Source organism: Podarcis bocagei (assembly GCF_964188305.1).
Source record: "Podarcis bocagei genome assembly, chromosome: 13".
Classification (NCBI taxonomy): Eukaryota; Metazoa; Chordata; class Lepidosauria; order Squamata; family Lacertidae; genus Podarcis; species Podarcis bocagei.
This window is the reverse complement of record NC_138138.1, coordinates 22371812-22391450: the sequence shown is the minus strand read 5'-3', so window position 1 is coordinate 22391450 and position 19639 is coordinate 22371812. Positions and strand designations below refer to the sequence as shown.

The window sequence follows — 19639 nt, the reverse complement described above, 5'->3', positions numbered from 1 at the left end:
ACTTCAGTCCCTATCAGCCTGAGCCAGCATGGCCAATGGCTAGGGATGATGGGAGTTGTAGACCAACGGTATCAAGAGGGCTACAGGTTTCCCACCGTTGCCTTAGGTGGTGGAAGGAAGGAAGGAAGGAAGGAAGGAAACAAAGAATAAACCCGAGTTCTGGAAGACATATGTTGCCAAAGCAGTCATTTCCTCAGCAAGGTTGTTGATGTTTCCTGTGCATTGCTCCTGTGCTCCAGTAAGCATTTGTTGGCTTAGCCAGGGGAGCCAGCATGGTCTAACAAGTATAGAGGGTCAGGCTAGGGCCTAGGGAGACACAGGTTCAAATCCTGCTTAACTACAAAACTCGCTGAGTTGAGTTGCTGCTTCTCAGCCTTGCCTACTTCACAGGGTTGTTGAGAGGATAAAAATGAGGAGGAGTGGCATATACACTACCCTAAGCTCCATGTAAAGGGACCCCTGACCATTAGGTCCAGTCGTGACCGACTCTGGGGTTGCGGCGCTCATCTCACTTTATTGGCCGAGGGAGCCGGCGTACAGCTTCCGGGTCATGTGGCCAGTATGACTAAGCCGCTTCTGGCGAACCAGAGCAGCGCACGGAAATGCCGTTTACCTTCCCACCGGAGCGGTACCTATTTATCTACTTGCACTTTGACGTGCTTTCGAACTGCTAGGTTGGCAGGCGCAGGGACTGAGCAATGGGAGCTCACCCCGTCACGGGGATTCGAAGCGCTGACCTTCTGATCGGCAAGCCCTAGGCTCTGTGGTTTAACCCACAGCGCCACCCGCGTCCCTAAGCTCCATGTAGTAAATAGATAATAAAAAGAGAAGCAGAACAAAATAGAAGGAGACAAGATACAGCACCCATCCTGCCCACACCCGTCTCTTGCTGAACAGCCTCTAGATCTCTTCCTTCTACTATCCCAGGACTTGAGAGCTCCCTGCAAGAGAGATTCAGATGCGTAACATTCTTCAGCACAAAGCAAAGCCAGTCCTTCTTTATGTGCTGCTCATTTCCATCCTCTTCTGAATAGGCAAACTTTGAGATAAACAGAGCCAGCAGCCAGCTCTGCCGTTTCCTGGAATTGAGAAAGCATTTAACAGCATACCCTGCCTACAGCAGAACCACAATAGCCTGCAGCTTTCACTTTCCATGTGTCATTGAGGAGCCGCACCCTATACGAGTTCCAGCAATTGTCTCTGGTGCAGGGTTTAGGAGACACACCTGCCACCTACCTGTGCCATAAGGCCATCAAATGCCGAGTCCAAGTCAAGTGGCAGAGCTCGGCAGAAGACAGCAGCATACTTGTTTACTGCTCCAAGTGTGCCATAACATCAGAATGGTGGGCGCAGTAATGAAGCCGGTGAAGCTTTCCCCATCCATGCCAGGAAAAGCTTCACTGGCCCCGTTTCTGAACAACTGCGCTTCAATATTTATAGAGCTATTGGGTGTTCAGTGAGGCAGAGAGATGCTGACTGACCGATCACTGAATGAGCTGCATGCCTGAGTGGGAATTTGAAACTGGGTCTCCCTGGTCCTAAACCAACACTTTACCTTCTAGCTCACACAAGCTATACTACTTGTTGGGGCTTCTCTTAAAGGCACAGGAGCAGATCCACTGAAATGCCATAGCGATCTTACTGGAGAACAGGCATCATCCCTAGCTAACAGGACCAGCGGTCAGGGATGATGGGAATTGTAAATAAATAAATAATAATAGTAATAATTTATTTATACCCAGCCACTCTGGGGGGCTTCCAACAAAATATTAAAATACAATATAGTCTGTCAAACATTAAAAGCTTCCCTAAACAGGGCTGCCTTCAGATGTCTTCTAAAGGTTTGGTAGTTATTTTTCTCTTTGACATCTGGTGGGAGGGCGTTCCACAGGGCGGGTGCCACTACCGAGAAGGCCCTCTGCCTGGTTCCCTGTAACTTGGCTTCTCGCAGTGAGGGAACTGCCAGAAGGCCCTCAGCGCTGGTCCTCAGTATCTGGGCAGAACGACTGAGGTGGAGACGCTCCTTCAGGTATACTGGACCGAGGCCATTTAGGGCTTTAAAGGTCAGCACCAACATTTTGAATTGTGCTCGGAAACGTACTAGGAGCCAGTGTAGGTCTTTCAAGACCGGTGTTATATGGTCTCAGTGGCCGCTCCCAGTCACCAGTCTAGCTGCTGCATTGTGGATTAGTTGTAGTTTCCAGGTCACCTTCAAAGGTAGCCCCACATGGAGTGCATTGTAGTAGTCCAAGCGAGAGATAACTAGAGCATGCACCACTCTGGTGAGACAGTCCGCGGGCAGGTAGGGTCTCAGCCTGCATACCAGATGGACGGCCGAGTTTGGGGGTGCCTGCTGTAGAACAAAGCAGGGATTGTGAAGTAGTTTTCATATACCTAGACAGCTGGGGGGGGGGGTCAATCCAGAACTAGCATAGAGAAGCCAAAGCATCAGTTGCATATTGCTGTGCTGGCACATCAAAAGGCCACACAAGGAATTCCAATCAATCAATCAACTGCTTTGCAAAACCAAAAATTCAGACATCTGAATAATCTGAGCCAGCAAGGGACATGCTTGGAGGACATGCTGTTCCACCAATTTGGGAAAGTCCCCGTCTCAATTCAACTTGGCCTCTAGTTGTCATGTTTCGCATTTTCCTGTACAACCAGAAGAAAATCCCCTACTAACAGTCACAGGCAGCTGTGGGCACCAGCAGCCCTATGAGGATGACTTCTCATGTAGCCCCATGGTGCAGCAGATTTTGGAGATCATCAAAGGCAGCAGAGTGGAAGACAAAGCAATCTGTCCCAGGGAGTACAATCCTGCAGAAGCCCTGCTAGAACCAGCAGTTAGAGGACTCAGCCTTGTAAATATGCCCGCAAAAATTATTAGCCTGCAAGTCTGTTTTTATTACTAGCCTTCTAGTAAACTGCATCTCCATGTTGGCTGCAGAGGAAGGAAAGCCACCTTCTTCCATGGCCAGCATGGAAACATAGGCTGTTGGATTCCATTTATGGCTAGCAGGCAAATTGCCAAATATAAGGTTGGCTCCACCTATATCCAAAGCAACCTTGACAAGCATTTAATCTCCCTAAGTTCCTTCCTAAGTTTCCAACAGCTTCCCTTTCAGTAGCTAATTTCATTGCCCGAGTATTCTTAGAAATCTCATTTTGAATGGTGTTTGGGGATTTATTTGGATATTTGTCTATAGATGGGGAAACAGAAACAAGTTCTTAGGCCAGCCAGGAAACAGCCCAAATGCTCTCTTTTCCCAAGCTGCCAAGTGGGCTTCCCCACGCTTTGCCTGCTGAAATAAAGCATGCTGATTGTTTTGGTCAACAGGATGTCACTGCGAAGGAACGCAGGCCAAGGATTAAGGAACATGAAAGGGGGAAGGTAAACAAAGAGGTCTAGAAAGGGAATAAAGGCTATGAGAGAGACAGTGGTTTCAGTCTAGAAAGAATCCAGAGGATGCAAGTAGTTGGCGGGTGGGGAGGAGAGATCCACAACAGTGCAAGCTGAAAATATGTTTGTTAGTAGTGGTTAATAGCATCACTCCTAACTTGCAAGCATCTACAGTGGTCTTATTTAGCTACATTAGCATCTAGCCTTTATTATCATGCTTTATGGTATTCAAAAGTACTTCAAAAAATCCCAGCCACCCTTACAAAAAAGATAGTGCTATCATATACATATTGCAGGTGTGCGGGGTAGAATAAAAGCTACGAGAGTGGCTTACCTAATACCACTTAGCGAACTCATGGAAGAGGTTAGATTTTAACCAGTGAACTTAACCACTACATTATAGGAAGTAACTTATGCAGTATATGAGCGATCTATGAAAGTGCCGTAGCTTCATAATTGCTGAAATTGTAGGTGGAAAGAATGCAGAGGGCAGAGACTTGCTTTGCTAAATATGAAAAATGTTTTAGGTAATCACAAGTTACACATCCTACTATACTGGCCGTTGGTCCTGTGTGTTCTGTGCTGACTAACAAGGAATCTCTGAGATCTCAGGCAGAGATTTGATATGTGGGATTAAGCCCAGGTCTACACACACACACACACACACACACACACACACACACACACGTACGTGCTGCTTCTGAATTCACAGCCCTCCTCATAATGCTTCATATATATTCTTGCAGTAAAACAACAGTACTGCAAGACAGGCAAGATTGAGGGTCGATGCTGACACATGGCAGCTTGCAATGTTTACAGCGGAAAAGATATTTGACCCTGGACTTTCCAACTCATATGCTTATTCACTACGCCACACTGCGTCTTATACATTCTTGTTTCTGTTTCTTTTCAAGTTGCTTCCAGATTACCAGCTCCAGCACAACCAATATACTGCTGCAGTAACACACCATCCCAATGCTTCTGTTGGGGGACATTACATATTTCCTGTGCTAGATGCCTAATTTTTTTTTTATAAGTGGGGGGACGAATGCTTCCCCAGAAAGCATTTCCTTTTAACTTTGCAACTTGAGGCTCGGCATGCAAGTTACACAAAGGCGATCACACACTGTTTAAACAGGTCACAAGCTGTTCTGTAACGCGACAGAACCAACACGAATATTCCATTCCAAACGCCTAAACCATGTTGTGACTGTAATAATGTATTTAATGCCTTACTGCAGGGATATGCAGCGTGGTGCCTTTCAGATGTCAGGGAACACCACCGGCCCCAGCCAGCATGGCCAATGGCCAGAAATGATGGGAGTTATAGGGTACCACATTGCTACCCCTGCTTTGGAGGCTGGATACCACTCAGTGACAATTTAGATGTGAGGTCCAAGTGCATGCCCTTATTTCTTCTCACAGAACTGAACAGTGTGACATTCACTCTTATGGGGAAAAGAACGTCACGCTGGGCAGCCCGGGCCTCACGGAAAAAGGACTTCTATAACACGGCTAAGATACTTACAAGCCCTTCTTCACCACCCATCATAATGATGGCTATTTTGCAGGTAACTTTTTCCAACACTACCTCACTTTAATACAAACAAACAATCTTGTTACCCCAACCCACAACTTCTTTTATCCTAAATAACTAGAATAGGTAGGTAGAACTCATACTTGGTACCTCAGGTAGGTAGGTAGAACTAGGTAGAACACATACTTGTACAGCGTGGATCTGTTCAGTGTCACTCAGAATAGTGACATGTTGTTGTTGTTGTTGTTGTTGTTGTTGTTGTTGTTGTTGTTGTTGTTGTTGGCTGAAGCTCCCATCAGCCACTGTCAGGGCTGGTGAGGGTTGCAGTCCACAACATCTAGAAAAGAGCTTTCTAAACTGTGTGTCGCGACACGTTAGTGTGTTGGCTGCAGTGTGTAGGTGTGTTGCGCAAACGCTCCCCACGCTTCTCACAGGACGGGAAAGGGCTTGGCTTAACCTCTGGCTTGCTAGTAAAACTGAATTAGTGCATCACGAAATGATGCATGTCTAAAAAGCATGTCACCGACATGAAAAATTTGGAAAGCTCCAATCTAGAAGTAGCCTGATCAAGTGAAAGATTGCTTCCTCTGTGTAATGGCAAAGCAAAACACAAGGCAAGCGCATGACATAAGATTGCAACCGGTTGCCATCACCGCCTGACCTCCTTCCTGCACTTAGCACCCCCAGTGCGCAGCTAGCTCTCTTCCTCAATGTGCGACACACTTTATAAAATAAATCAAACTACCCCCTTCCCAGTCCCAGTTGGAAAAGGGCGCTGCTCAGGAAAGAGATGACTTGTTGCTAAGAGTGGGGTAACTCTTAACTGCCTACTCACCCTTCCAAGTGGAGAAGAAGCCAAACAGCCCCCTTCCTAGCGATGCGAGAATCTACAGGACAGATCAGTTGCTACTTCCTACTAAAACAGAGAAGCTGACGCTGATTAGCAAAGGGGAGAAACTTGATACTCTCAGTCATCGGACAGCCCCCAGCCTGGAAACTTACAGCTGAAGGCACCACCCTTTGCAGGGAATGCTGGGAAGTGTAGTTTTGTGAAGCAGTGGAGCAAGAGCTCTTCAACGCCTGAAGCCCTTTGCGAGCCAAGCTGCTTTCCAAGGCTTATCCACACTTCCTCTTGCCTTGTTGCATTCCCCCAGGGAAAACCGTGCTTTAGTATTCAATTGGAGCAAAAGGCAGTTCAGCTTATAACTGGATAGTCCTGAGAGTGTCACTGGTGAATATTGGTAGTCAGTGTGGGGCAGAAAGGAGAAGGAACCAGTTTAAAACCGGGTGCCCACCTTCACAAATGTAATGTGCTTCTCAAATGACATTGAGTGAGTGGCATTTGCTGGTTGTGCGTCTAAATGGAATGAGGAACTTCCACTGAACCGTTGTGGGAAACTGCCTTACACCCAGTGCTCCATCTGGTTCAGTACTGTCAACACTGGCTGGCAGCAGCTCTCCAAGGTTTCAGAAAGGGAGCCTCTCCTTAACTTACCCAGAGATGCCAGATGCTCTACCAATGAACTACGACTAAGCCTGCAACTAGATAGCACATTTATCTGGAACGCAGTGCGATTTACTTCTGAATAAATGTGCACAGGATTACTCTCCTTAGGACATTTATGAAGTCGAACAGACATTTAATTAAAAAGAAATCTAATTTAATTAAGTGGGATTTCCTTCCCAAGTACATATGAACAGGTTCTGGTGAAAATGCCCAAAGGCATACAGCTTTTCATTGGCTTTATAAATGTGAAGAATTCTAATGAGGTTTTTATAGGCCAGTCTTAATTACATTTACTCAAAAGTAAGTCCCACTGAGTTTAATACACAGATTAAAAAACATAAATGGAAAGAGGCATTAACTTATTGTCTCTATAGTCAATTTATGGGGTTCCATTGGCAAAGGCATTTTTATATCCTCTCCCCCCACCCTGGTGAAAGTGAGGGCCGCCCATAGAAATCAGTGCAGAAGCCTAAGCTTTTAATATAGCTGTGATTACATAGCAGTGTGATTTCCCATGAAAAGAAAGGTCCAGGAGAGGAGCTGCTGCTTTTCCTCACTCAGGAATGGTTTGGCGTGAAATATGAACAGCAAAATCCTATGAATATCTACTGAGATGTAAATGCAACTGAATTCAGAAGTAAATGGAAGTGGAACTTATTCCCAGGTAAATGTGTACAGGTTTCAACCTACATTATTTTTTAAAGTCCTAAGTTTTAGATAATAGCCATGCCTGTGCAAATTTCATGGCCAATTCAGTCCATTTCCCACCATATAGCAGGTTGTGGGAGTAGAAGCTGTTAACACAGTGGCAATGTAAAGCTATGTTAATAACACAGGTTGGTACTGAAGCTAAGTGATTTACAACAATCCGGCGGCACTGTCAGCCTTGTTATATCCTTATTGCAGGTTGGGGGGTGGGGTGTCAGGCTGAGGCAGAATACAGTGGTACCTTGGTTTACAACCATAATCCATTCCAGAAGTCCATTTGTAAACCAAGACAGGTTATAACCCAAGGCGTGGTTTTGCCAATGAGGCCTCCAAAAAAAATTTGTTCATAATCCCCCAAAAATGGGTTGTAATCCAAAAAAAAGGTTGCAAACCAGGACACGCACTTCCGGGTTTGACATGTTTGTAATCCAAAACGTATGCAAACCAAGACGTATGCAAACCAAGGTACCACTGTACAACAACTCTGCAAAACAGTCCAGCTTTAACACTACAGATCAAAGTACTTCAAGTCAAAAATCACCCATACAGAATACCAGTCAAGCTGTAGCAAAGGTCAGTCTCCTTAAATTGCACACCCAGACTTGCACCCTGCCAAAATTCAGCATTCAGTTGCACAAAGAAACCTTGTGTTTCATGACCTTGTGTGCAGTCACATTACAGCTTTAGATGTCCAACTTCTTTAAAAAACAACAACAACAAGACACAAAACAAACTCTTCTTCTTAAAGAAGGGGGGGACACACACAAACCCCACATTTTCTGTATTTATTCCTAAAGGCAGTTCTCATTTCTATCCTGGAGAAGAAAAAATAAATGTTCCAGAGCTGGCCCACCCATGAGGCGTGCTGAGGCAGTCGCCTCAGGTGGTGACAGCTGGGAAGGGTGGCAAAGCCCTGTCCTGAGGAGCTTGCCACCTCCTGCATTTGTTGCCCGCCTTCTCCACGCTGGCCTCCTTTTTTCTCCCCCACTGTCTTCAGCATACTGGGGCTTTCATGGGCCGCCACCAGTTGCCTCAGATGACTGCAGTGGAAAGCGAAGGTGCCAGGGGTACCATGCTCTGTTTTGTCTCAGGTGGCAAAACATCCTGAGCCAGCCCTGAAACATTCTATTGGAAGTGGAAACTAGACCTGAGTCTCAGTCTAGTAATTACAAGCCTGTGGTTAAATGGGACTTACTTTCTCATAATGATGCTTATGATTACAGCCGAGTCTTACAGACGTCCACTTTAAAGACATGCAGAATTCAGAATTGCAGCCCCAGTGTCACCTGCGGAAACAACTTCTAAACAATGTATCTACCTTGGGCAGCCATTCTCAAGAAAGGAGTTAACATTAACTGTTTCCAAAGAAGATAGGTTAATGTCTCCTCCTGCTGGTAGGTGCGTGGACAGACATATCTATCAATAAGATCACTATGGGCATTTAAATCTATGCCAAATAAAGTAGGAATGAGGAATTGGGCTTGACGGGGGTCTCAATTTGGCCTGAGAAGCCATTCCTAGCAAACCATGCCCACCTGCCCTACACCTGATGTCACAGGCGAGGTATGGGACATGTTCCTCAAGTAGCTACGAAGGAATTAGGGGCTTAAAGGGACTTCCTGATTGCTCTTTTGCTGGAGCAAGGTATATCAACTGATGGGGTAAGTGGAGAGTTCAGCTTGCTCCAGGAGGTTTGTACAGAAACCGCTGCTGAAACAAAACTTTTAAAACTATATACAAGAAGGTGATGGATCTTTCTTTTGGAAATAGTATCAGTTTGACTGCTCTTTAAAGTACGGTAACATGGCAAATCTAGTTGCCAGCCAGAGTAATATGGAGTAAGTTGGGTGTCTCCATGGTAGGGATGGAGGTGCAGGGACAAGAGGAGAGTCAGCTTAAACAGAAAAAAAGTATTTTCAAATGTATTTACATTTTCAAAACCTGTTCACATGCTGAGCTCAGGTAGACTGAAGGGAAACAATAGGCTTAATTACATTCCTCCAATGTGAGGGGAGAGGAACTACCTAACCAAGCCTGGCAGGGCAGCATACTCTATGGTGCTAACCCCTTAATTACCTAAGCACAGTGCTTTTCTTCTAGAAAAAAGGTGCCGATACTCACCATGAAGTTGTTATAGTTAAGTGCCACCCTTTTAACTAGTGCTTTTCTTTTGGAAAATAAGGTGCTGGCACTGTGGGCCCTTGAGGAGGCCCCCGCCAGCACTGCTTACATTGTTTAGGCTCCAATCCTAGCCATGGCTACTCAGAATAACTCCCATTGAATTCAATGGGGCTTATTCCAAAACAAATGGGGTTGCAGTCTAAGACTGCGATCCTATCTGGGAAGCAAATCCCGCTGGAGACTAGGGGGTTTACTAGACAGCCTGGCTCAAGCATGTACGGTGGTACCTTGGGTTAAGTACTTAATTCATTCCGGAGGACCGTTCTTAACCTGAAACTGTTCTTAACCTTAAGCACCACTTTAGCTAATAGGGCCTCCTCTCATAGGCGCCGACTCCATGGGGCTTGAGGGGGCTCGAGCCCCCTCAAAAAAATTTTTGGGGGGGCTCAGCCCCCCCAATAATCTCGGGCGGGCGCCCTTTCAGCAGAGCGCCGCCGCCGTCCCCCGCCTCCTCCTCACCTGCTCCTTCGCCAGCCAGCCAGCCGCGCGCCCTAATCGGAGGCACTGCCGGAAATCCCGCGAGAACAGGGGAATCCCGACTGGCCACACCTCCCAGCCAGCCAATCGGCTGGCTGGGGGGCGTGGCTTGCCCTATTTAGGGCCGGAGCCACTTTATTTGCATATTCATGAGCTTATTTATTATTCATGAGCTTTCCCGGGCCCCCCCAATATTTTTTCTAAGTCCGCGTCCCTGCTCCTGCTGCGCCAACGGAGCACGATTTCTGTTCTCGTCCTGAAGCCAAGTTCTTAACCTGAGGTACTATTTCTGGGTTAGCAGAGTCTGTAACCTGAAGCGTATGTAACCCGAGGTACCACTGTATCAAGCATCACCTTGATAACTGCAGCAGTGATCCTCCTATGAATGGACCGCCACGGCTGCAACAGCACTGATAAAGCGTCCATTTCGACTCCCACACAATTCTCTTCAATGGAGTCAGCGCTCCACATTCACCAGAGCATACATTAGAAAGAACTAAAACAGGCGTAGGCAAACTCGGCCCTCCAGATGTTTTGGGACTACAACTCCCATCAACCCTAGCTAACAGGACCAGTGGTCAGGGATGATGGGAATTGCAGTCTCTAAACAGCTGGAGGGCCGAGTTTGCCTATGCCTGATCTAGCGAGATCAAGCCGCGTCCACTTTGGAGGGTATCATCCCTAAGTGTGCACTCATTAGGAACTCACAACCAATTCCCAGCAACGGAACACCTAGCAAAGCAGACACGTGACGTGCCTGAATCTCTACACACGATACGGCACTGCGGCACGCGCAGTTTCTTCCACGTCACGATCTGAGGCGCGCCGCTCTCCGCCCCTCCCCGACACCACGTGACTCCTCGAGCGCTTCGCCGCCGCGCAGTCACCTCCAGCCTGTGAAGAAAGAACAAAAGCACGTGACTCAACCCTCTCTGGTCTCCTTCCTCTGACGCGCTCGGTGGAACGCTCCCGGGAGCAGTGGGAGGGGAGGAGAAGGGGAGGGTTTTGCGGCCGGCCAATGGGGGACCCGCGATCCTTCAGAGTTGCCCAATCCGCACGCAGAGGGGCGCGAGCGCGAGGGTCCGGCAGCCAATAGCGGGCGGCGGTGAGGCTCCGTCTCCCGTGAGCCACCGGGGCCCCGCCGGGCAGCGTTCCTTGCGTCGCGGCGGCCAATAGGAGCGGAGGACGCTGTGGTACATTGGCAAGGTGAGCGAGGGCGGGAGGGGCTTGGCTGGGTCCAGTCAGGAGAGCCGCGACTTTGAGGTTCGGTGCAGCCCTTCTTCGTCCCCGAAGGTGAGTGTGTGCAGGGGAAGCGGGGAGGGCGCCCGCCTGGTCCCGGGGCCTCCCGTGAGGGTGAAGCGGCTGCACGGGGAGCGGGGAGACCCCGGTGCTCGGGTCTGTTCCCACGAGCGCGCCGTTCGCGGCTCCCTTCATCCCGAAGGCCCGTTTGAATTGGGAACAGCAGTTAAAAGGCGTCCCGTCTCGTCGCGAGTGAATCACTCGCTGCTTCTTAGGGGCGCCTTTTGACGGCTGAGCGGCGTAGGTTGCTGCAGTCGCGGAATCGTAGAATTGGGAAGGGACCGCGAGGGCCATCAAGTCCGGCCCCTTGCAATAATGCAGGGATCGTTCGCGCAGCGTGGGGCTCGAAGCCACCACCCCGAGGTTGGAAGAGTCTCGCTTGCCCCCTCAGTTCATTGGCCTGCTTGCTAACGGACATGCTAGACTAGATGGTGGACCAAGTCCTTCATGTGGGATAGAAACTCCAGGGCGAGATGGCTTCTAGTGCAACCGGCCTGTTAGTTACCGGTTTTGTCTGCCTGTGAATGTTTCTCTGGAAGGGCAGGGCGAAGGCATAGATGAAGGACTAGGGGAATGCTGTGGAGCTAAACGGGGTGTGTTTGCAGGCGGCAGGTGTGCAAAGGGCAACTAACGTGAAGAGAACCGGCCAATGTCTTCTTCAGTGCTGGAAGTTAACAAAGATGTAGATGGTGGAGGCGGTCATTGGGATGCCACCTACAAAATGGGAAAGGATTTGGGAAGCTGGTAGATTCAGGATGGGGCAAAAGGCTTTGTAGCCCACAACGATCCTGTTCCAGATGGGGTTGTTTTCAGGGGGACAGCTACAGCTTTGAAATATTGGCTAACTTTCTGCAAGTCCTGTTACCTAATTGTGCTTTTTGTGGCTCCTAGCTATGCACAGTTTCTCTTAAACACCCTTCTTTCAATCAATTACAAAGTCAAATGCCATTTTTGAGTGCCTAATTGCTGTAAGAAGCAATGTTGTGTTGGACAAACATAGCTTAGATTGTCATCTGCCTTTCCCCTGACAGGTTTCATGTCTGTCACCTTATCTGTGGTGTCTGTCCATAGTTGGAGGTCACTGATGCAGTTACAAGCTATCTGCTTCTTCCTTGCTCTTTGTGAATAAGTGGACTCTCCATTAATAGTGTTCTTTCAAGGCCATTCTGTCCTCCTCCTTTAATTCTGGACTTAGTTTGCAAAATCTTAATAAAAAGCTATACTGAAACAGATAAGGAAATGTACTCCATTTTGTCCACACACTGGGCTTTCCCTCTTAGTTGTGAGAGTATTCAGTGGGTGTTTTTGTAAAATGTGACTTTCCCCCTTTATTCAGGATCATCAGAATGCAGACTCCAGTAGCTCTCCTGGCTTCGCCAGCTCTGGTAAGGAATTTTTGGCTTGCAAGTGCCTTAGTGTATCTTAGGTTACTTTAGTATCTGACACTCCTCATATTATTCATCGTTACAATGGGTAAAATCTCTTTAAAGAGGAAAAACTAAGAGTGAGCTGTTTAATATGTCATTTGAACTCAGTCAACAATAGTTTCTGAAGGGTATGTTAAACCAGACTTACAAAAAAGTTAATAAAAGTTACAAGCCAATAAATCCTTAGTCTTCCTGCCCATGCATTTCTATAATAGCCCTCGGTGAGTGACCAACTCTGTTCCAGTTTAGAAAACAAAACAAAACATCTCTATCTTGGAAGTAATTCGGACTCTGTAAGGTGAACCAGTAAATGGTTTTTTACCTATGAGAATGAATTTATGGCAGGTATGGGGGAACTTGTGACCCTCCAGATATTTTTGGACAACAGCTCCCATCATCCCTGACCATTGGCCATGCTGACTAGGGCTGATGTGAGTTGATCAGAAAGATCTGTTCAGTTCATTTGATATCAATTCATGTGGACCCCCAAAGCAGCTAATGATTGTTTTTTTAAAAATGGACAAAAATATTTGAGTGCACAAGTCCTGATACAAATAGTATTAGGAAGACTACTGCCCATGTCTAGAGTCTCTAGCTAGGTTTAATAGGCAGCAATGAATACTTTCCCTCTTGCACATATATGTCCTTTCCAATATGAGAGAAGCTGTGTATTCAAGCAAGATCTAGAATCTCCTGCCACAGAGAATTTACATTATATGATGAATAGGCATACCTGTCTTGAGAGAGAACTGCCTTCTGATCAGCACAGAAGTGCCTCATCACCAGTTGGGGGGAAGGCCTCAGCTCACTGGTGTAGGATAAATCTTGCAAGTATCTAATAACAAGTTAAATCCTTAAAATCTACCATTTGAAGGATCAAGTGGGATAGCTAGGAAATATATTTGGCTATGATGCTGAAGAGCCACTGTCAGTCAGAACAGATTGCATTAATAATAATAATAATAATAATAATAATTTTTTATTTATACCCCGCCCTCCCCAGCCAAGGCCGGGCTCAGAGCGGCTTACAAGCAATAATAAAAACAAGATGAGTGATTACAACTTAAAAACAAAAATAAAATACAACATTAAAATAATGGAACATTAAAATATTAAAATGGAGCCTCATTGCAGGAGAAGGAAAAGAAAAAAGAAAAAGGGGGCGGAGGGAATCAAATTGGCTCCAATCCAAAGGCCAGGCGGAACAACTCTGTCTTACAGGCCCTGCGGAAAGAGATCAGATCCTGCAGGGCCCTGGTCTCATGAGACAGAGCGTTCCACCAAGTTGGGGCCAGTGCTGAAAAGGCCCTGGCTCTGGTTGAAGCCAATCTAACTTCCTTAGGGCCTGGGACCACTAGGGTGTTGTTATTTATGGACCTTGAGGCTCTCCGTGGGGCATACCAGGCGAGGCGGTCCCGTAGGTACGAGGGTCCTAGGCCGTGAAGGGCTTTAAAGGTCAAAAGCAGCACCTTAAATCTGACCCTGTACTCCACCGGGAGCCAGTGCAGCTTGAAAAGCACTGGATGAATATGCTCCCATGGCAGAGACGCTGTGAGGAGCCTCGCTGCAGCATTCTGTACCCGCTGGAGTTTCTGGGACAGCTTCAAGGGCAGCCCCGCGTAGAGCGAGTTACAGTAGTCAAGCCTGGAGATGACTGTCGCATGGATCACTGTGGCCAGGTCGGGGCGGGAAAGGTAAGGGACCAACTGCTTGATGCGGCGAAGGTGGAAAAATGTCGCCTTGGCTGTTGCTGTGACTTGCGCCTCCATGGAAAGGGAGGCGTCAAGGACTACACCCAAACTCTTAACGGAAGGCAATGGCACTAATTGGGCCCCCGCAAGAGAAGGGAGTTGGTCCCTCATCCCCATGCTATCCCGACCTAGCCATAGGACCTCTGTCTTCGAAGGATTTAGTTTCAATCGGCTCCCACGAAACCATCCAGCCACAGCTTCCAAGCATCTGGTCAGTGTGTAAGGGGCCGAGTTGGTGTGGCCATCCATCAGTAGATAGAGCTGAGTGTCATTGGTCTCTGAATAGAGCAGTTCTTTATATCCTGATATGAATTTAATGTTTTTCTTTCCAGTTCCGCTGCTGTTCTCGGGCTCTAACCAGGCCAGCTTCCCTTTCTATATTGAGCAGGCCAGAGACTCAGACTCTGCAGGTAGGAATAAACAGCATGACTCCTCATTGCTATCTTCAGGTTTTGTTTGCACCTTGATTTTCTTTACAAAAAGGAACAAAAAAATGGTTAAAAGCATCATGCAGTGATCCCAAACTACAGCCAAACAATAAAACTCTATACATTATTTTCTCATGATGTGAGAACAATATTAACTTCTTTGCTTTCAAACTCGAAGGTTAGCACTAGCTGCCTCTTACATGACATTGACAGCTTAGCTTCCATCAGAGTATCTAGAAGAGGAACCGATGCTGCCATGCGTAATTAAACCAGTTTCACCCCTCTGAAAAAGTGTAGTAGTGCTGGTGTAAAAAGTCTCTTCCCTTGTGACCTAGAAAAGGTGTGGGGGAACTGTGGCTCTCCAAAAGTTGCTAAACTTCAACTCCCATCATCTTTTGCCATTGGCCTTGATGCAAGTTGGAGTTCAGCAACAACTGGAGCATCAACGGTTCCCTGCACTTGGCCTAGTGTGAGCAATACTGGAATAAATCCTGCAGAAGCTCTTCTACACCATCAGCATACTATAAGAAGGGACATTTTTTTTCCTGGCAGAAGCTACTGTCTTGTTGATTTGTTAGAGTCCATGTTAATATTTTAAAAATTCAAAAGCAAGCACTACTTCAAAACCATTATGTCCTTCATTTTAAAAAAAGCATGCTGTTACACAGGGTTGAAAAACTTAACTTGTGTTTCAACTGGTCACCCTCCTTGCTCATTTTAAAAAACCTTTTGGATAGGAAATTGCATAAATTTAAGCCTTCATGAAACTTTCATTGCTATTCTGTCGTTTACATTGAGTAGTTTCCCCCAGAATTCCCTTTTACTCCTACTGGATTGGGGAACATTAAGAATTGGTATTCTTTGTATGTGTGGTAGGCATATCTCTGTTTGTACATCAAACAGATTTTCAGAATCTGCATAGTTGTGGTTCAGTGGTTGCTACATCTCTTAACTAGATTACAAGGGAGGTCATTTCACACACACCCTTAAGGTTTCAATAGGGTGACTGAACAACAGTTACGTCTGCTAGAGACCTGCATTTCTGTTCCAGCCCATGACCTGGCAGAGACACCTAAGTGGCATTATTTGCTATTCTCTCTCCCCACTCCCCCACAGCCAATGCTTAGAAAACTAGTAGTCTGTGTCCAAGGCCATTGCCTCTTCCCTTCTTTCTTCTCTACCCTGTCTTGGGTATGTCCTTCCCCTGCCCTGGAGGTGGGCAGAAGGCAGCCTGGGATCTGTTTGGCAAGGATTCCTGACTCTCTTAACAATATCAGCAACTGTAAAAAGCCCCACCCACAGTTAGCTTACTGGGAAAAGATTTATTTTCTGAAAGAAATTGCAAGCTTGGTTCTCTTGCGGATCACAAATCCATAGGCTGAGCCAGCCCTGTTCTTCATACTTAGTGATCCATCAAGCTGAGCTGCTATTTTCCACCTGCCCCCAGTGGAGGCCCTGGTTGGCTTCAAGGTTCTAATAAAGAAACACAAGTAGGTCCTGCCAGCCTGATGTCTACCCACCCATTGTTTGGGAACATCTGGATTAAACGCTGTTAGGAAGAGAAAATGATTTGGAGGCTTAAAGTGACTGATATAAATCATGCTAATTACTTGCTTCCTCCACAGCCTTTTGGAGTTTTGAATCGTCAGCTAGCTCATCGGGAATTCCAAACCAGTGCTGTCTCCCGTGATATTGATACTGCTGCTAAATTCATCGGTGCTGGTGCTGCTACTGTGGGGGTAGCTGGTTCAGGAGCTGGGATTGGGACAGTGTTTGGCAGTTTAATCATTGGTTATGCCAGGTAAGTTAGCTTGGGGAAAGCATTTCTGCTTTGTTTCAGCTGGCAGTTTAGATTTTTTTTATGAAGACTTTTACCACAAATGCATTCCTCTTGGGATAAGCAGTTTTTTAAAGCAGCTGACAGTGATTGGAAACTCCAGCTAGGAAAAGCTGCAATAGAAGAGAATTGGTGTAATCTGCATGGAATTTTCTTGTCAAGTGTCTTGTTGATGAGAAAAATACCTTTTTCAAACCAATAGTGTCAAAGGTGTCACTGTTAAAAAGATCATAACCAAAGTTACCTTCAGTGTAAGAATCAGCTTGTATTATACACACAGTGCTCATACCAGCTGGGTTATTGTCTTTCCATTCTCAATGTAATATTTTTTGTGCTAAAGAAGCGATTATTGTCTGTGTATGGATTGAAGAATATTTTCTCTCTCTAAATGTTCCTGTTTGGTGAAGTGTGTCCGTGGTTTGAAAGTATGTGAGCACATAAATGTTTGTATTCAGACAAAGTATCTTCACAGATTTTGGAACATAGTATGATTTATTAGAATGTACCCATGTATTTCAGAATTTAAATTAAGGGATGCTTCCCCCCAGTCTTCTGTCTTGCCTCTCCTTCAACTCTCTATGAACCACAAATTACTAATGACAAGGCTTGAAATATGTGGTTCTTTGTAAAGCAGATTTCCATGGTTGTATACCTTTAATCTAAGAACAATCTAAACACCTTTTAAGTGAGATGTGGTGGATATATTTATGACTGTTAGTTAACAAAGCTTTCCCCGTGTTCACTCTGAGGTTCTACAAATACATTTTCAAGAGTGGGCTTGGGAAGCCTATTGCAGCTTTTTATTTTGGAAAAGCCAATGGGATTTTACCTTACAGATTTCTCTTCTGTTCTACCTACAGGAACCCATCCCTCAAGCAGCAGCTGTTTTCTTACGCTATCCTGGGTTTTGCCCTCTCAGAGGCCATGGGGCTCTTCTGTTTGATGGTGGCATTCCTCATTTTGTTTGCCATGTGAAAGCCTTGGAGCTACGCTGCAGCTGCTGTCTGTCTGTGTCCTCTCCAGTTTGAGCCTGCCTCCCTTGCCAGGGTGTTAACAGATTTAAACAAACTTTCTCTAAATAAATAAGATTCAAGTTTTTTGTTTTGTGCTTTTCATCCTAAAAGTTTGCTCGTAATTCTTAAATATACACATATTGAGAAGGGGAAGAAAAAATTAGAATGTGCCGAATCAATCTGGCACAGTCCTGTTGTAATTTACAATAAAATATAGTTGGCTAAAAATTCAGTGCCACAATTAGCCCCCAGACACTAAGAAATATTGTGGAGAAGAGAACAGTTCTACAATCTGCTTGAAGGATACAATTGGAATGTCATCAGGCCCACAATTCCATACAGAGTTTGCCTAAGGAACAGGAAGGATGGTCTATACTGAAGTTGCATGCAGGGGAGAGACATACCTTATTTTCAAATAATCTGTCTCTATACTACTGAAGCAAGTTTACTGCCCTCAGCAACTGGAAAGGGTATGATAGCCCAGAACCTTTAAATACATGGTTACAAAATTTAAACAAGCTTATCTGCACCCTGAGACTAGTAAGTTCCAATCCCTCATAAAATTGGCATGCCAATGAGTATCTCATATATGAAGACTTTTTAGATTTACAGTCGTACCTTGGTTTTCGAACAGCTTAGTTCTCGAATGTTCTGGCTGGGTCCTGAAAGTCGCAAACCTGGAAGTGAGTGTTCCGGTTTGCTAACATTCTTTTCGAACCCGAACGTCCAACACGGATTCCACACATTGCAATTGGCTGCAGGAGCTTCCTGCAGCCAATCAAAAGCTGCGCCTTAGTTTCCGAATGTTTTGGAAGTCAGTCTCATTTTGAGCCCCAAAATTCTGTGTTTTGTGACAAAACCTGGAGTGGTACAGAAAAAGGGAGCCTTTTTATCCCTGTTCAAAACCTCCCTATATAAAGGCAGTGAGGGCAGTCTGAACCTTAGGACACCTAACCCTGTATTTCCTTTCGATGAGTCCTGGCAAGTACCAAATGTGCAGATTATGTGTGTGTGTATATATATATCTCCTATGGCCTGATTCCGTATAAGCCCATTTCTTCTTCCTCGTTCAGTCTGTTTGAAGTTAATTTTTAAAGTTATTCTGAAGGTCATAGGTTGGAGCCCTTACCTTCGGCAAAAAACAAACAAACCTGCATTGCAGGGGGTTGGACTACATTACCCTCGTGGTCCCTTCCAACTCTACAATTCTATGATTTCTTAAGTAAAGCTACAACGAACATACTTTATTTAGTGCGAGGGGTTCCGTTTGAACTTTGCTAACCCTTAAAGGGCAGAACTTCGGTGACCTTCAGAGCTTTCCTGGACTTACTTGGTAAGATTTCCCTTAAATAGTGCAGAGATTTAACTCACAACAACAGAACGTCAGCCTAAAAAGGGGTACTTTTTCCTTAAGGGGTTTTAACCCCAGGCACCCCGCCACTAAACACACCCACAGGCACACCCAGTGCTTCCCCAAGTGCCTGACTACATGGGCGCCGCTGCTTCTTTTGATACCGACGTTTCCGGGAACGCTCTAGGGCGCTCTATGGTGGAGCAAGGATACACTCTAGGGAATGGAGGACGCGCAGTCTCTATGGTGAATGGCGGTTGAGAGTGAGAGAGATGTACGTAAGAGAGACGTGAAGAGGTTGTGGGAGGGCGGTGACGGTTGTAGGGGTGGGAACCCAACGGGGAAAAGTGCACGGAGCGTGGGGCGGGGCTGTACCTCGTTCACAGGGAATTTCCCAGGAGGGCCTAGTTGGTTGCTGCTGCGCATGCGCGAGAGTTTGAGCTTCGATTCTTCAACTCGCGCGAGGAAAAAAAAGTCGCGTGGAAACTCTGCTTTCGCGTACAAATGCGTATGAGGCTGAATCAGCGGCGCGTTTGAGGCGGAGGGGGCAGTGAAATGACGTTTATCAATGCAAATGAGGCGCTCTGTTCCTGAAAGGGAACAGTCTTCGGCCAGTTCCGGTGTGACGTAAAGGCGTGACGTCAGAAAGAGGCGCTTCTGTGGGCAGGGCTTGGAGCTTTGTTGTGCCCCCATGTTGAAAGCAGATTTTCCAACGTTGCT

At 46.3% G+C, this 19639-nt stretch overlaps 2 protein-coding genes across 7 annotated transcripts in view; one reads left to right on the top strand and one right to left on the bottom strand.

Moving 5' to 3' along the window:
* The window catches only part of CALCOCO2 (calcium binding and coiled-coil domain 2), a 33258-nt gene extending 22568 nt beyond the window's left edge, over positions 1-10690 (bottom strand). The window contains exon 1 of one of the 5 annotated variants that reach the window (XM_081166553.1): positions 10571-10690. The gene's annotated coding sequence lies outside the window, so the exon portion shown is untranslated. Of the gene's footprint in view, positions 1-879; positions 904-1236; positions 1376-5126; positions 5151-5775; positions 5932-10570 lie in introns of those variants that run through there. The other 4 variants (XM_081166552.1, XM_081166556.1, XM_081166554.1 and 1 more) reach the window with 4 other exon arrangements.
* A 227-nt stretch (positions 10691-10917) lies between these two features.
* On the top strand, positions 10918-17652 carry ATP5MC1 (ATP synthase membrane subunit c locus 1). 2 transcript variants are annotated; one of them, XM_081166980.1, is made up of 5 exons: positions 10918-11019; positions 12449-12497; positions 14623-14700; positions 16344-16519; positions 17416-17652. In XM_081166980.1, the coding sequence occupies exons 2-5, from the start codon at positions 12459-12461 to the stop codon at positions 17528-17530; spliced, it is 408 nt and encodes a 135-aa protein (XP_081023106.1). In that variant the 5' UTR covers positions 10918-11019; positions 12449-12458; the 3' UTR covers positions 17531-17652. The 2 variants fall into 2 exon arrangements, with proteins under 2 accessions (XP_081023106.1, XP_081023105.1); XM_081166979.1 differs by having other exon boundaries at positions 10968-11106.
* Positions 17653-19639: the final 1987 nt, after the last annotated feature.

What these genes read in the sequence shown, in the direction of transcription:
- ATP5MC1 (XM_081166980.1), top strand. Translation starts at nt 12,459, where the DNA reads ATGCAGACTCCAGTAGCTCTCCTGGCTTCGCCAGCTCTG. An exon ending in TCCTGGCTTCGCCAGCTCTG is followed by an intron (nt 12,498 to 14,622) that starts GTAAGGAATTTT and finishes TTTTCTTTCCAG; the next exon opens with TTCCGCTGCTGTTCTCGGGC. An exon ending in TTAATCATTGGTTATGCCAG is followed by an intron (nt 16,520 to 17,415) that starts GTAAGTTAGCTT and finishes TTCTACCTACAG; the next exon opens with GAACCCATCCCTCAAGCAGC.